Source organism: Rhea pennata, chromosome 7 (genome assembly GCF_028389875.1).
Source record: "Rhea pennata isolate bPtePen1 chromosome 7, bPtePen1.pri, whole genome shotgun sequence".
Taxonomy (NCBI): Eukaryota; Metazoa; Chordata; class Aves; order Rheiformes; family Rheidae; genus Rhea; species Rhea pennata.
Window position 1 is genome coordinate 6,566,802 of NC_084669.1, and position 16,802 is coordinate 6,583,603.

The 16,802-nt window shown below is 40.2% G+C and overlaps 1 protein-coding gene across 3 annotated transcripts in view; it reads right to left on the bottom strand.

Moving 5' to 3' along the window:
• The window catches only part of GRK5 (G protein-coupled receptor kinase 5), a 171,225-nt gene that overhangs the window by 42,922 nt on the left and 111,501 nt on the right, over positions 1 to 16,802 (bottom strand). For 2 of the 3 annotated variants that reach the window (XM_062579494.1, XM_062579495.1), the window contains exons 3-4: positions 15,300 to 15,412; positions 5,032 to 5,109 (exon numbers count right to left, since the gene is read on the bottom strand). In XM_062579494.1, coding sequence (XP_062435478.1) covers positions 5,032 to 5,109; positions 15,300 to 15,412 — 191 coding nt within the window. Of the gene's footprint in view, positions 1 to 5,031; positions 5,110 to 15,299; positions 15,413 to 16,802 lie in introns of those variants that run through there. The other variant, XM_062579496.1, reaches the window with a different exon arrangement.

A 16,802-nucleotide genomic window follows, 5' to 3' on the forward strand; every position in this document is an offset into this window, starting at 1 on the left:
TATAAGAGATGGAAGGTTTTAGTGATCAGAAAGGATGACTCACTCAGAAGCATAAGCGCCTAAGTTTGCATTTATTTTGATGGTGAAAATATTTTGGAATGGGAAAAGAAATCTTGAGGAGAGGACAATGGTAGGAGAAGAGCCTCAGCATCAAAATTCTTTAATGGGGTGACTATTCTTTGTCAACTCAAGAGCTGAGACAACATGTTATAAGCATGAGTTTGGACTCAGCTGGAGGGACTTTGTCCATTAGAAGGGTTTATATATATATATATATATATTTACCTATAAATATACCAATTTAATTTCTTCTCACTCATATTAGACAGATGTTTTTTTCTCCAGAAAGAACTGATGAGAGGAGAACACTTTTTAAGCCCATAGACAAGTGGAAGCCCAGGCACTGCTGATCAGCTAGTTTCCCTTTTACAGGACTTGACCCTCTCTTCCTTATCCTATAATTGTTCATAAAAACAAAGACATATTTTCATTTAGCAAATTACCTACTGCTGCTCTTCTTTGACAAGAGTAAGGAGGGTTTTGCCTTGTCCAGCTAACCTCTTACAGCAAAGAAAGAAATTGGAAATTGTAAACATGGTTTTTATGGTGTGTATTTTCTGGAGGAAAGGAGAAGAAATGTGAATTCAGATAAGAAAACTACTGCTGTTGCTGTTCTTCATATTCTGTGAAGTATATTAAAGGGATAACAATACACATCAGCCATCCTATTCAGTAACATTTTTAGTACCCAGCTGTGTCCAAATATAAACTGTAATGGCATATGGAGACCATCTTAAGGGCCATTTCAAATCAATTTACTTTTATATAGCGTCTCTTGAAGTATCTCTTACAGAGAAAAAGAAAATAATGAGCTAGTGATTTAGTAGAGTAGGGCACAGCAGGAAAGTAAAAATGATTCATAGAAATGCATAACTCTACTTTAAAAGTAGCACTAAAGTAAGCATATCTCATTGCTCTTACATTACAAGAAGCCAGGTAATGAAGCTGAGTTCTGTTTAACTTAACTATTCTATGAAACAGTGAGGGCTTTTCCATTTATAGATGGAATTGGAACCTAAATCTGAAACACTCCCATTCAGCTGTTGAGATTAAGAAAAGCCAGGAAAGAAATATTTGTGACCAATTCATATTAACAGTTTTACCATCCTATTTCACAACCTCAGAAATTTTAGACTTCCTGTGGGTTGGACTTTTGCCCTCAGGGCTTATTTAGTCAAGAAGGCAGTTTTAAGTGCCTTTTTCACGGAAACTGTTAAAGCCTCTCTGAAAGAATCAAAGGTCAGCAAGACTAGTCAAAAAACCCTTGATGTTACCAGTGTGGCAACCATTGCACTACTCCTTTTAAGCAAAGACAATCTTCAGGTGGGTTTGCCTTCAGAGTATGGTGCTGAAATGGCACACGCCCTGTTGGTACAAGTCTCTTCCTGCTAACAGACAAGGCTGTCTCGTCAGCAGTCTTCCCTACATAGCCCTTGAGGAGTAGCTTGCTCACAGCAGGACTTCTTGGAGAAGCAGGTTAGCGATTCTTCATAGCATGTGTCAGGGTGGAGGCATCTTCAGCTACACTATACCTCTTCTATGAGTTTTCTTTCTCCTGCTCAACACTCAAGTGAAGTTCCTACAGAAGCCAGTGAAAAAGCTTGTATTTTGGCATCTTTACTCTATAGATCACATGTAGCCCTTACATTTCATTTCCATCAGAGTCAAATAGTTCAGAATGGGCCATTGCGTATGAATATTTCAATTTACTTCAGACAAGAGAAAGGAAATACTAATATCTTCCTAGGGAGGAAGCAGGGACACACTTCTGCAGTGAGGCCCTGTCTCCACTTTCCCCGATGAGGCTCAGAGTTCCTACATGTCATTTCTCCAAGAGGCTTAAACTACCCACTTTCCCTTCCCCATGCCAGGACAGACTCAGAATTTGTAGTCCCTGTCACTTACAGGTCAAGGAGGCTGTGAAAACTGAATGGAAACCTGATTTGACTTATGCTGCCCATGTTGTGAGCCATGAAAAGAGGCAGTTAGATCTCTTCTCAACTGCTCCAGTGAGTGTGCAAAGGCAGCTCAGGATGTTAAAGCTGAGTAGAGCCTGAATCTTAGTTCTTTGAGAAAGTGCCTCCCTCTTCAACAATCTTGGGAAGTTCTGAGTTTGTTTAGCTGCCTTAGGATTGATGCTAAATGTTCTCAAGAGAAGTTATTTACCCAGGAATTCACTGCTCCCACACATTTGAGTTTGCCAACTGTACAGTGCAGTACAGTAACACCTTGCAGACAGTGGCTGTGTGAGTCATGAGGTTGTAAGTACTGGTGTGATGTCTATTCATCTGGGGAAATGTCTTCTTTTTCTTTCTGCTGTGCAAGTAGTGTATGTTTTATTAAATAAAGTGCATGTTCCTTATGCAAATGAATGCACTTTAGAATAATGATACACTGACACATTGTATGTTAAATATGTATGACATTTAAACATCTAAGTAAGAACTAAAAATCATTTATAAATATTAAAGAGCATGAAGTCTACTTTTTGTTTAGATTTTGCTTCTGATCCTGCACTTTTGAAAAAAATATTCTTCATATCATAAATCTGAATTATCTGTCCAAGAACTAAACCTGTAATTTTATTCCATCAATCAAGCTGTATGTCACATTGTTTTTATATCTAGACAATGAGGTTCTTCAAAGCACAGACATACACCTACTTAAAAGAAATGTTCCTCTGAAAGCAGAAGGTTTGGGAATCAGTACTTCTTTGTATCTTTCAAGGGACTGATAACTAGATGGAGAAATCTAGCACTTAAGGAAAAAAGGATTTCTTTGCTTGCCAGGATGATATTCCATTAGGACACTGGAGTCCAGATTCATCCCTCTTGACTGCAAGCATGTAACCTGTCTTAGAATCTGTCACCCTGGATTCAATGAAAAAGGAGACGGACAGACAGAGACCTCTGATGGCTTCATACCTGCCTTTTGGAGGCTCTTGTTTCTCTTTTCTGACTATAAACAAATGTAGTTTACCTAGACTCCTAACCTGAGTACCCTACTTATGTATCTAAAATAAGAGAAATGAACACATGCCTTGCTCTAGATGTTTAAGTATGTGTGGAAGGCAAGCCCTCTATTAGAAAATCTAGTGGTCAATCCATTGCTACGGCACAGTCAACTTTGCCTCTAGGAAGCATTTTCTACTATTTGTAGAATGGCATAGATATCCCTCTGGGAAAAAAACAGAAGTTTCCCATTGAGAAAAAAATTGCAGTGGGGCCAGTGCAGGCACTAAAGTATCACCTCCAAGGCAGGCAGTTTTAGATAACAAGTAGCATAACTTCTTGTACCCTTCTCTCCAAAGATCTTAAGGTAATTTGCAAACACTAGAGAAGTTCCAGAACACACTGTAGATATCCTGTGCCCATTTCACAGGCTGAGAAACCAGCTACCCAGGTCATATACAAAGTCTGAGTACAGCAGAGAAATTCTAGCTCCAAAGTACTATCAAATTACTTCATTGTAGCACCATCTTTTTTGCTTGTTGAAGAACAAACTGCTCTCAGACCTGTCTGGTCTTCACATTCGTTTCGCTCACAAGCTATTTCTCCTGCTCTGTGGCGTTATTGATAAACAGACCGGGATGGCAGAAGTGCCATAGGACAGCAGTGAAGTGCTCTGGTATCTGGAAACCTGCACAAAGACCAGCCACACTTAGCTTCAGCTGAACAGCACTATCCTTCTCTCACTTTACTAGCCCTGATGTCAACAAAATACCTTTCCTCATTTCCAGATGAAGACTAAGGCAGTGGGAAATATTTTCCCTCAGTATTTATTCTTTTTTCCTCTGTTGATAGAAACTTTAAGATAAATGGTCATCTCAGTGGATTAAATTGCAGCAGAACTTCATGCCCCTAATGAACGGGCAGTAGGAACCCGTACTGGCAGTACTAAATGACTGTACGTGAAACTAGCCAGGCTCAGTAAGTGAAACCAGATCCTCAAATGCAGACTGAGATAACTGAAAGTATGCACTGAAATTTATTGTAGGAAAATGACTGACTGGAAAAAAAGTGGTCTGCTCTGCCCCTACACCTCCAAAACATATTGTACCATTTAAATGCGTTAAAAGGCCATTTGCCAAAAACGTAATTCATTTTCCCGAAGGTCAAATGTATTTCTCTTGTAAAACAGTTGAAGCAGCAATTGTATGTCTTGGTTACTCTTGTGAAAGCAACTTAGGAAAAAGCCTAGGATTGCTCTTGTGTTTGAAGTTGGATGTTTATTGCTTACTGGCAGTGACTTTTGTGCAAAGGTTAAATGCGGTCAGCAAATGATCAAAACCCAGAAAAGAAGGGTTAGTCCCAGTGCCGCCAGTCCAAAATTCCTGCAGCAAACTCGTAGTTCTGTTCAGAGTGCCACCCTGTGGACACAGCCGCTACCATGAGCTCTCTACTTCGTACAGACTGGAGTTGCAACGGTCGGGAATTGGTAGCAGTGGAAACAAAACTGGTTATATCATCTCTCACTTCCAGAACACACCGTACCATTGCAATCTCATATGTCCATGTTTATTTTGGGTCAAACGGTGTGGGAAGGGGAGTGAATTTTCCTACCAATATACAGTGTCTGTTACTAAAAAGCCAATTTTGCCAATGCATCTGAAACACCAGCTCTTTTGAACTGGATAGGAAATAATTGTAGCATCTGCTGATAACAGCTCTCTTCTATAACAACACAGATGTAGAGTTTTCCACATAGAAAGGAGACTAGAGAAGCCCCTCTGTTCTTTCACAAATTGATTAAGTCCTCATAAGCTCAAGTTCATCTTTAAGAGTCGACTTGTGGACTGAAATGCAAATTTTTTTCTCTCCAGTTGTTTGCAAAAGACTTGCAGTTTTACTCACTGGAGACTCTCACCATACATTTTAGGACTCTGGTTTGCAAAGCCTGTGTAACAATCTTGTTTAGCCAAGGTGTGCCTTGCAGCATTCCTTCAGTAACACCACTCTGGCTGCCCCTTACCTCTGGGGTGAGGTATTTCATCATGATTTCTTTTCCTTTCTCTCCCAGCTTTTCATCTGGAGCAATTTCATACTCTGCCTGGAATGGATATAAAGAAATTGTCAATATTTGCACTCATACTTCAGCATTATAACTTCATTTTGGATATGCCTTTAACTGAATGATCTATCTGAAGAACCTAGAGGATAAATATTATTTTCTGCTGGAAGTAAAACATGTACACACAATCTTATTAAAAAGCTTCCACTATATTTTGATCAAGTCCAAGTGATGTGTTTTATGAGATGATACCTTTTAATTAAAACTCATACAATTTAATTATTTTATATTTTATAGCCTTGCCAAGCCAGCGTTTGGAAAACATTCAGTAACAGCAACGTTATTTGGTTCGGCCGACAGGGAAAGTGGATGAAGAAGGTAAAACTATTTCTCTGAGTAACAGAGTCAGTGAATTTTGTTAATTCTCACCAGAGGTGTTTCAAGAACCAGTTGAACTCTTTCAGCAGATTGTCTTCTTAGTATTATGTGCCCTTCCTATTTATGTGCATCTTTCCTTTAGTCTAAGAGTCTGTTTCAAAAGCAGAGATTTGCCTATCTCTTACAGTGATCCTTGATTCAGTTCCTCAAGAAGGCCGATCTAAGAGTATTCTAGGGCCAAGAAAAAACAGTGGAGACTGTTTAGAGAAATAGACAGTACAGGCAAAAATCCCTTTGACTTCTGTGCATTTGAAAAGAAAGCACCATATTCCCCCCACAAAGTTCAGCTACATTTTAAAATTCTGACTATTCTATGTATTGCAGCACTCCTGACCTTTAATGAGTTTCAGGACAATGTTTATGTAAGAAACAGGAATTATTACTTGTGCACCACTAAGACAGTAAGCATTTTAGCTAAAATTTTGGAATCATGGAAGGCATTCATAGAAAAATTGAATCTCAAGGGAGGCAGTAACTGAAAGATAATGACAAATTCTTAGAGACATGCTTCCTTGGCACTGCCTAGGATACCAGGCGTTAGCCTTAAGATCAAAAGATTTTCCAGAAAAAAGTCAGCTGAAGAGTTTTTATGACTGCTCACATTAGAAATAGGATCCCAGAAAATCCTGCCAAACCAATTAAGTAACCCAGTCCAATACGAGCTGTCTGAGATGATAAATGAGGAGGAAGTTAAAAAAAAAAAAAAGAAAAAAAAAGAAAGAAAAAGAAAAAGAAAAAGAAAAAGAAAAAGAAAAAGAAAAAGAAAAAGAAAAAGAAAAAGAAAAAGAAAAGAAAAGAAAAGAAAAGAAAAGAAAAGAAAAGAAAAGCAGACTGAACTGGCAAACACCTGGAAGACTAAACTTCAGAACTGTTGCCCGCTTTAAGACATATATACTGTTGTGAGTTTGATACAATAAATCTGAAGGAAGGTTGCAATGAACACCCTAGCTAGGCAGACTTAGGAATGACATGACATTACCACAAAGTAATAATACTGCTATTACTGATCTATCTGGCCAGTGCTGATTTAGCTATGGTAGCTTATGCCTAAAGCTGCATATTTATACACACACAGAGCAGGTTGCCTGAATAGTTTAGAATTACAATCTGATTTGGTTTGGGAAATGACAATGACCACAAATAGCAGAAAAACTGATGAGAAATATACTGAAAGCTCAAATCCTCAAGTGCAGTACTTCCCTTTTAGTGACCATTTTGGGGATGAACTGATCATGTTCTCATAAAACTTAATACAAGGGTTTAAAAAAATCTTTCATCCAATTTCCTGACCATTTAGACAGTATCTGAGTATGGGTCATTACAGCTCTCAAAGCATAAATACTCTAGAATGTTTACAGCATCTTAACAACATTTTTCTTCATGAATCCTTGCTAAAGGATAAAGCAATGGCAAGTATCACAGAAAGAACAATTTTTAAAAGGTCAAAGAAATTACATCTTATCTTGGCACAGTTATACAAAGGTCACACACAGGCTAGGTGTTTTCCATCTAAAAGAAAACTGGAACAATGTGTTTTAATATGAGAAAATATTTGTCCTTAAATGTAACCTTCTGTGCAGGTGACCACCGAACAAAGAAGCAGATTTTACTGGTAACATCTCAGCATGGAACCATCTAGGCACTACCGAGCCCTCAATTCAATACTATTTAGAAATTATCTAATAAGGATCATGCTCTCTCATTCAGTTGCTTTTAGATTGAATATTCTACCATACCACACTGAAAATGCCCAAAAAAGAAAATGGACCAGCAGATTCCATAATGGATCTATGTTGATATCGAGTGTTGGTCTGATAGGCCCCATTATCCTGAGCGGTGCAGAAGAGAGATGTAGAAAGCTGAATATGCAAGTATGCCTGGTAAGTGTCTGGCAAGTATCAGCACCTTGTCCTGGAGCTGGCTTTGTGTAAATACAGGATTGCCGTACTTTGGAAGTTAAATACTAAACTGAGTGAGCCAGGATTTTAGCTTATGTAAGTGGAAGAAACATGAGTCTTCCAAACAGATCACAGATTTGAATACCAGTATTTCATACATTCAGTGATGTCCACATATAGATATTGGCCCATCTCAAATTGTTTCAGTAGTCTCTTGACAATTTCAGATTGCTGGAGATATTCATCAGCCATAACAGTCTTTGATGATTGCAGTCATAAAGGGTTTTAAGTCAAGTATGCCAGTGGCATATATAATGTTCATCCTACACTAGATTTTGGAGCAATTCTGCCAGAAAGCTGTTAGCTTTCTCTTCAGATGGCACGGTTATTGATACTCACTAGATCTAACATGAAGATACAGACCTTGGAAAAGCTGCATGTGATACGAAACACAGTACACAGTTTGCCTAGCAATACTGGATCCTATTAACTCTCTAGTAAATAAAAAATGATTCAAAATATTTCATCTGCCATTCAACGTGCATTATGGGATTGTAAAAAAATTTTATGTCCTTTTGCCAGAGATATCCTATTATGTTTTCGTCTGATCAGAGTTGTAAAACCATAAGCAAATCAGGAGAGACCTCTGAAGAGGATAGCATTTTAGCAGGAACTGGATCAATGTTTTGAAAACGCACTTCCTAATGAGACTCACCACATGCACAGCCAAATGCAGTATGTTTTACACACACACACACACACACACACACACACAATTTCTAATTCTTTTGTAAGATAGTTGGGAAGGAATAAAAATAAAGTTTAATTATACTTGCATTTTACATTCTCAAAAAACACAAAACTGTAGTGGTGAAGGTAGGAAGCATCAGAGTGAAGATGTGAAAAGGAAATGTAAACTCTAACACTGAACAGTGTTGACAGAGACAGAGATTTAACTGTAGTGCAAGTATTAGAAGTCTATTTCACTTTGATTTTGTTATTATTCCTCCTTTCAGTGCCATTTTTTTGCTATGTAGCAATAATATTGGTACACTTTCAGCCATAGATTGTTATTACAGGAAGAATTACACATGTACAGAGACAAAGTGGCTTCCACATGTTCACTCTGCCGCATGCCTGGGAAGTGTACCAAGGTCCTTAACTCTCAATCTTCTGCTTAAATCACAAGATACATCCCCTTCTTCCACAACACTCAAAAGCATGACTACAGCTTGCAAGTCCCTAATTGCTAGAAATAACATCATTAGTTAAAATCCATGTGGAAAAAATATTTTCCATTATTCCTTTGATGAATCCAGGCATGTGTTTCAAGGCTTCTGCTCTGTAGTCTAATAGCTTCTCCATGCCCTAGTTAGGTCAGACAGGGCCCTATTCATAGCTCATAAATGAGGGGAGGATTTATGATCACTCTGGCTGCATGGGACGAGCTGCAGGGGGAGGCTCTTTCTGTGGGCAGGCACGGATCCTTCAGCCCGAATGGTGAGAGGATGTGGGCTGGCCGCCATTTGTTACTAACTTTTCTTTTGGCTGCTGTTTCTGAAGCAGCAGTTACTTAGGTGGATCCTGTTTCCCTAGAAGCAACCTTGGCTGAAAGAATGCATGGGGGTGAGAAGCGCCCTTCCCTCCAGAGCAGCTGCCCATGGTGAAAGGCCAAACTAGATGGGATGGGAAAATGCACTTCCACTGGGAACAGGAGCAAAGTCCAGTCTATGGCCTTGTTGGGGAAAGGACCATGCACTGGAGGGATGGTAAAGCAAGAAGTTCAGGGACTGGTCAGTGATCATGGCCTGCAAAGAACATTGCCAGAGCAACGTGTGAAAAAGTGCTTTGGATGAAATTCTGCTTTATTGGCTGAGACATGGGACACAGTGGAGGTTCACATCAGCAACCTTAATTCTGATACTTCATTTCATCAGGTGTTCGCCTTTTGACTTAATATTCTGTGAGCTCCACTCTGGGTGTATGTGAAACTATATGGCTTAAAAATATGTGAAACTTGAAAAAACAAAACTAAGGGATCACTCTGGAGAAGGAGGTGGGCTGTCTCCCACAGCAGGCAGCTGTCTGTTGGCCTGGCAGAGCACGGTACAGCCACAGGAATTGAGTCCCTTCTACCTGCCAGGAGACGGAGATGGGAATGGTGGCTTCCACCAGTGTGGTTTCAGGCTTCCTGTTAGAAATCAGAGGATGGTGGAGCACAGGAGCTGATGCTATGATCAGCTTTTGAGGTTTGCAGGACGCTATCAGCATTTTGGTCTCAGTTTTATATCAACACTTTCCTAGTTTCCTCCTCTGTTATCCCCAGATGCTCTATCTTCTGCTCCTGCTCACTCCCTCCTTTCATTCCAGCTGCTGCCCCGTGATTGTTCCTACACTGTAGCAACTATCCTTGCACTTGTCTCCTGTGAAAATGCAAAATATCTGACTGAAAATTGGAAGGAAGAAACCAAACAGCTTGGATTCATAACAACTCACATTCCCAAATGAAAAGTTAACTTGAAAGCACATTTTTCATATTTAAACATAGGCCAAAAAGAGCCCTTTTGAATATTTAAAAACAATTTTTGAGTTGATGAATTTGTTGGTATCAACAAACTGGCATTTTTGATGGAAAAAGGCTTGAACAGCTTTAAGACACATATATACAGATGGTTTATATGCCACATAAGAGACTAAATTAAATTAAATCACTCTAACAAAGAGGCAAGGTTTTTACAAGTGACATTAAATGGGTGCTCGTTCATCCTTTTGCTCCAGATAAGTGTAATATCTAGTGAAGCATTCAGCTGAAAATTCCACCTGAGGTAACTATATGTCTCACTCCCAGTCCCGGTACCTGCTCAAAACCATCAGAAACAACCTAGAGAGGCACTAGGGCTATTTTCCTCCATAGGTTGTACTTCTTGGTGACTTCAGTGTAAAGAAATACAATGTATGGCTGCAGCTTTACAGGAAAATCCTCTCCTTGGTCAGAATTAGCCATAGCCCCCTCACAACTCTGTCCAGTTAGACTAAATCTGGACTACATTATTATGTTAAAAGCCCTCCCCTGAAAAAGAAAAGAAAAATATTAAAACTGATGCATGGGTAGAGGAAGCAGGAAAGGGAGTCAAGAAGTTTGTAGTAAGGTTTTGCCTTTATAAGGGCACACCAAAATGAGACGATAGGACAGAGAAATGTCAGGAGCTGGCACCTCTGGGAACAGTTATTGCTGAGAAGGGGATGCAGGTAAGAGGTCCCTGCTGAACTGCAATATTCTGGTACTGGAGGCACAGTCTGGCTGAAAAGGAAACATACATTGCTAACAGGTTAGCAGCTTACTGATCTGCTTTTCAGCACAGGAAATGTATCCCAAAACACTTTAATTTAATGGCTATCTTTTGACATCTACAAAGTTGTATGACATGGCTGAAATATTTGTAAGCATAGCAAAGTATGCTTTAGGGCTGTGTGTGAAATCTTTCTTTAGAGTTCATAGGGGAGCTAATTTAATCATAAAAATAGCTCCATTTAACATTAATAGTTTATGTTTGTATAGCTCCAATATGAAAGGCTATGTAAGAGTTTGGTGAACTATAATATGAGAGTTTGTCTTTTGCTTATTTGCACACAGATAGGCACACAATATACATGACAACACATTCATATAAATAGGGACAGGTTGTAATCATCAGGACTTGTTACTAGATATTTCTACCTAGCCAAGTCAGGACCCCTGTCATGAAATGGTCTGCACAATATCCATAATGGGAGATGGCCTTCTGTTCTTATCATCTTACAGTATATGATAGGGGAAGGGATTCGTGTTGCCTCATTTCCCAGAGAGGCATCCAGGGCCCAGACGAACATGTTGACGGCCACTCATTGAACCCACAGGCAAGGTGGCAACAGAACTCTATACTACACTGCTAAAGTCTGTAACTCCCCATTTTTATCACAAACGTTGGGACTTACTGCTCACAAACCACATATCTTCATAGTCCATTTTACAGCTGATAGATGGTGACTAACTACTCAAACACTATTCTCAGACCACATGTAGAAACTTTGTATCCCTGAGCACTTTAATCTCAATTATGGCTTGAAATTGAGCCATAATTTCAAGTATTCAAAGTATTCAAAAGTTTTAGAGGTAGCTGGCAGAAACACACCTCCACACGTGCAGAGTGCAATGACACAATCCTTTCTTCTTCAGAAAGCCAGCCTAACATCAACTGCTTTAACTGTACAGACAAAAAACCAGATGTTGCTAAAATGAGATTTGCAGGAGACTGTCAGAGTAGGAGACTGTAACAGCCCAGGTTAATTATTTCACCCAACAATTGAAATAAATGTTCAGCAAAGTGTGGATTTTTTTCTATTTATGTATCAGTAAGGTAAATGTGTGAGGGAGTTCTTGCAAAACTTAGTTTCACCTGAGTATGGAAATGGAGATTATTGGTAGGTTGCTGAGTCTGACACAGCTTCTAGTCTCCTACCAGGAGCACTGATTTGCTGCTTCCCTTGCAGGCACTGGTTAAAGAAATTGGACTAAAAATTGTGAGGCATTGATTTCTGGCTGCTGCAAATGACTTACTGTGCGACCTGGTAAAAACACTTAACCATGCTCTAAGCTTCACTTTTTCTCTGTAAAAGAGAGGTGGTCTTACTTCCCAACGAACAAAAAGCCTTGTGAGCCTCTGATGAACAGTTAAATATTTTTCTTTATTACTTTTTCCTTTTCTTATATTACATAAAAGCTAAGTTTTGCATCCCATGCTAAAAAGATAACTGAGTCAAAGAAAATGGAGAGTCTTGGCTTTTTCTGCTCAAGGCTTGTTACAGCAGATGGTCTCTAAAAGAATATATTTCACACTCCTGGTGGTCTCAGAATAGGCTGTAAGGTTAAATTTCTGGTCTCATTATAGAACTTTTTTGCCTAACGTAGGACTTGGCCTGAATCCCACACTCACTCAACACAGTGTGATCCCGCTGGGTGAATTTCAGTAGCAATCATCCAATTTAATGGTTAAGGGTTGTGTTGCTAGATGTTAATATTGGACAATACAGGGATTTTCACTGGCTTGGAGCAAACTTGTACAGAATTTGAAATCAATAAACAAAGGAGACTGATGTTAATTAGCTTGAAAAAGAAGGGGGGGTAAATATTCAGACCTCCATGCAGCTAGACATTTTTTTCATGAACTGCTCATACTGCTAGTCTCAGCCTAACAGGGAATAGATCACTGGCCTGCACTGAAATACAGTAGAGGTACTCAGGGCAGTTCAAGCCAGCAAAAGCAAGCTGAGGGTGTGTGCAAAGCACACCCTTATGATTTGGGGATATTGGTCTAGGATTGCATGGGCTGGGAGCTTTTACGGAAAGCCAGGCTGTGGCAACCTTTCACGGTATTGGTGTCACGTACGCTGCGCTCAGGCTGGGAGCACAGCGAGCTTCTGTGTTTGGCATTGCTTCGCACGGCTTCAGGAGGATGAAATGACACAGTGCCCTAAATTCCAGGAGCGAGGCCGGGTGCCGGAGCCCTCCCGGTTCACCCTGGAGAGGCTGCCGGGCAGCACTGTGAAGGCGACCGTGCAGCATGGTGGAGGTTATCACACGGTGCTCGGAAGCTTGTTGCACTGCTGCGACAGGAAGATAAATAGCCAAAGGGGGGAGAGTAACATTTCATTTTGCCCAGACTTTATTACTGTTGTCAACTTAAACTACGTTCGGAGCACACGTCTCCGACCACGTGTGCGTACAGTTAGCACAATGTGGCCTTGTTCTCCGTAGCCCCTACGTGCTACTGGAATAAAAACGTGATGACTGCTACTACTACAATAAATAGGAAAAGAATTGTGGCTCACAGATGCCCCAAATTCTGTAACTGTAACCCTTTCCAAACTGAAAACAATTTCTGCTGAAATAAAAAACACATGGGAAATTTTTTTTTGCTGCCTCCCAACTGTTTTCTATGGCTTTCTAAATGGACAACCACAGTCAGTCTCCAGAGGGCTGCAGGCATCAGACTTTTTGTGGTGATTTTGTGGTAGTGCCCACCCCTGGACTGGTGTGTGGCATTTAATCACTGGCAGACACCTGACTAGAATATGACTGTTTGGTGCAGGATAAACCCACCCAGTGTATCTGGAACATGCTTCTATGTGCCTGCCTTCAGCACAGCGGCACAACACGTTTGTCAGATATAATAGTTTTGTGGACCTGTTTGGTTAAGTCCTTCTGCAGAGGGAAATCGCTACCAGCACCAGGAAGGTAAGATGGAAGTCATGACCACCCAAAAATCTCTTCAAGAAATCTTTCTGAGCTGCTGTGCAGGCATTTATTGAAAGGCTACTTTTTTACCCTTCAGAGATAGGAGAGTAAATGCTTTAGATCACATAAAGCTAAACATGACACTTTCTGTTGAGGTGAATGGAAGAAAGTCCTAACAGCATGATTTTGGATGTATCCCCTGAGAAGAATTACCAAGCTTCATCTATGCAGTGGGAAAGTTCAGACATATGAGTTCCCTTCTCAGGATAACACCACTGTGAAAGGTATTCCACAGTCAATTATATATTCTGTTTTCAAAGTAAGTGCAGTATAGTCTGTACCACGAATTCTATACGTGTCCCTCGGTCTAGGTATTGAAGAGCACAGTGCTGCAGTTTATCAATATATGCACCAAATGCATTTTGGAAAATTAACTCCTCTTTTGGTTCATCTGTTAAGTTGATTGTTTTTGACCACTTTGTGCCATGTAACTCTATAGACTGTTAAGCAGAAAGTGGAGCATTTTTCACCTGATGCAAAAGGTATATTGCACCATCATTTATTATTATGGCAGCATGGAGACTTTATGTCTAATATAACTAACACTTTTGAGCCAAATGGCATCTTTCTTTAGTACTGCTGTAAAACATCCAAGGAAAAAGCCAATTTTACAATACATTCCTATAATTCTGCAGTCTGTCTGTGAAATCAAACTGCTGAATTAGTACAAGAAAAACAATATTCAAAGTATTATGATTTGTGCTGAGATAAAAATGCCAAATAAATTAATTTTAATAGCACTTTATCCAACACTTTCAGTGAGTAAGATTTACTACAGATTCTTCAATACTAATATAAACATTAAATGACCACACACCCTTTTCAGAACTCTTAGATCTACAACATAAATTTAGTGTAATCCTAACAACTGACTACAGCTGAGAAATAGTGATCTCAATCAAGGTACTTCTAAACCTTGTGCTTCTGTTTCCCTATTTGAAAAACATGGATAACAATTGGGACATCCTTTGTATATCACACTGAAGTCTACCGATGAGAAGGTTTGGAAAGGGCTAGATACTATTATTCTCATAATCCTCACCCTCTCCTGTCAGGCCATGGGTGGTCTTTCTTTCCCTCCCAGTTCCTTCCTGCACTGCAGGCTTCATTGGCATCAAAGGGCACTATTCACACCAGCTTGGTTGCTTGTACCTTGATGCTGTAGTGAGTGAGTGCTCCCCGAGGCTGGCACGGACCCTGTGTGCAGCGCTGCCCCTCCATCTCAAGTGAGGGTACAGCAGCCTCTGGGAAGCTGACACGGTCAACAGCTTGCTCAGATGCATTAGATACAAAATCATATCCCATTAAACAGGGATTTCTTGAGATCATGGGACTCTTTCAAAGAAGTCTTTTGAGCGTGGAGTTACAGAACGACACTAATCTGATCAAACGAAGCATTCTGGCAGAGCACAGTGCATGAAAGGTTGCCGTCGCAGGGCTGAGGCAGCGACCGCTATGCCTTCAGAGCAATGCTTTATTTCTCCAGTGGTGCGCTTAAGTTCATTACCAAGGAACAGAGTGCTGCAAAGCACCGCAAAATATCACAAGAATTGACTTACCACTGAGTCAAGGAACCTAATGCAGCACTCAAGCTCGGGTCGAGTTTCACAGAACTGCCGAAAGAGAAGCCTTCCAATTGGCTGCTTTTCGCATATACTGCAGTAATCTCTCTCTAGAGGCAATAAAGAGAAGAAGAGAGGCATGAAAAATCTGAAGAGCTGCTCTCTGCCTTTAGGGTTGATTAGGAATTTAAAACATGGTAAGTGAGTGCAGAACTATGACCCTAATTAGAACTCCCTTCTCCTGTCTTGCCTCCCCCTCCATTTCAGGTATCAAAGTACAAAAATGGCTTTAAGAATCAAACATGACAGGCTCAATTTTACAGAGATGATATAGGTAAAAGCCCCACAAAAGCCATTCAGCTATTACAAAAAGATAATTTCAGATTTTTCCATGCTAGAATTATAGGTACTTTATAGAGGTACCATTCAGACTGGCAGTGTTTGTGGGAACTTGAAAAGCCAATTACAAGGCCTTGAAACATGAATCTATACATTAAAGAGTAGGAAAGGTGGAATTTGTGTTGACTTTCCTGGTTCCTTCCCAGATATGCACTAAAATGAACCTAATCTCTGGAAAGGGTAAAGCCATTCTCTACTAAGTAATTATTGCAAAACATGCATTTTTACAGGTTTAAGAATTTCTGCTATTTACTTTTTGAGCATTAACCAAAGCATCAGTCATATGGCATCCAGCTACTGGGTTTCAGTAACAACACACACCTTTGTAGAAATTTATTTTTCCTTAAATGAAATTTTTAAGTGTCATTTTCTGGTGCTGGACCTTCCCTGCATCCAGACCATCACTTTGTTAAAGCAAAAGGTCCATTATAGCTACCAGCTGCAGGAAAACATGGGAAAAGGGCAGGTATCATTAACTGACACCATACTAGTACAAATGAAAAGGGCTTAGGATATTATTTTGGCAGAAGCAGCAAATCCCTCAGGCTGTTTGGAGCAGAAGTACTCGCTCAAGCACGTTATTGCTTTAGAAGCACACACATGTCAAACAACATACTGTGTTTCCTTAAGCGTTCTTCTCACCACCCTCCTCGCTGCCATATGGCAGTTACTGTTATTATGGAAACAACCAGCTTCTAAACACATAACATAACACTGCAAACAGACATACTAAACCCACACAAGTTGTCAGTGCTTTGGTTACTTTTCTCTCAGGCCTGGAGTAACTTGTGCAATGTCTTTTATTCCCCCTTTAGTTTGTCCACTCCCTCCCTTCAGCTCCGTCCACTCCAAAGAAAAAGCTGCAGGCACAAATCTGTGAACAAACTCACATTCACCATTCAGACACACAGCAGGAGGGTTCATTCATCACAGCTCATACCCTGAGGTCCATGCCCCTGCAAAACCAGGACATCCTCCCGCAGCAGAAAAACTCTGAGATACCAAACTTGCTCACCTGCAGCTAGGCTGCAGTCAGGTTTCACACAGGAGTGTGATGGCCCGAGCACCCCCAAAGTCTCCCTCTTACAGAAGGAAGGACAA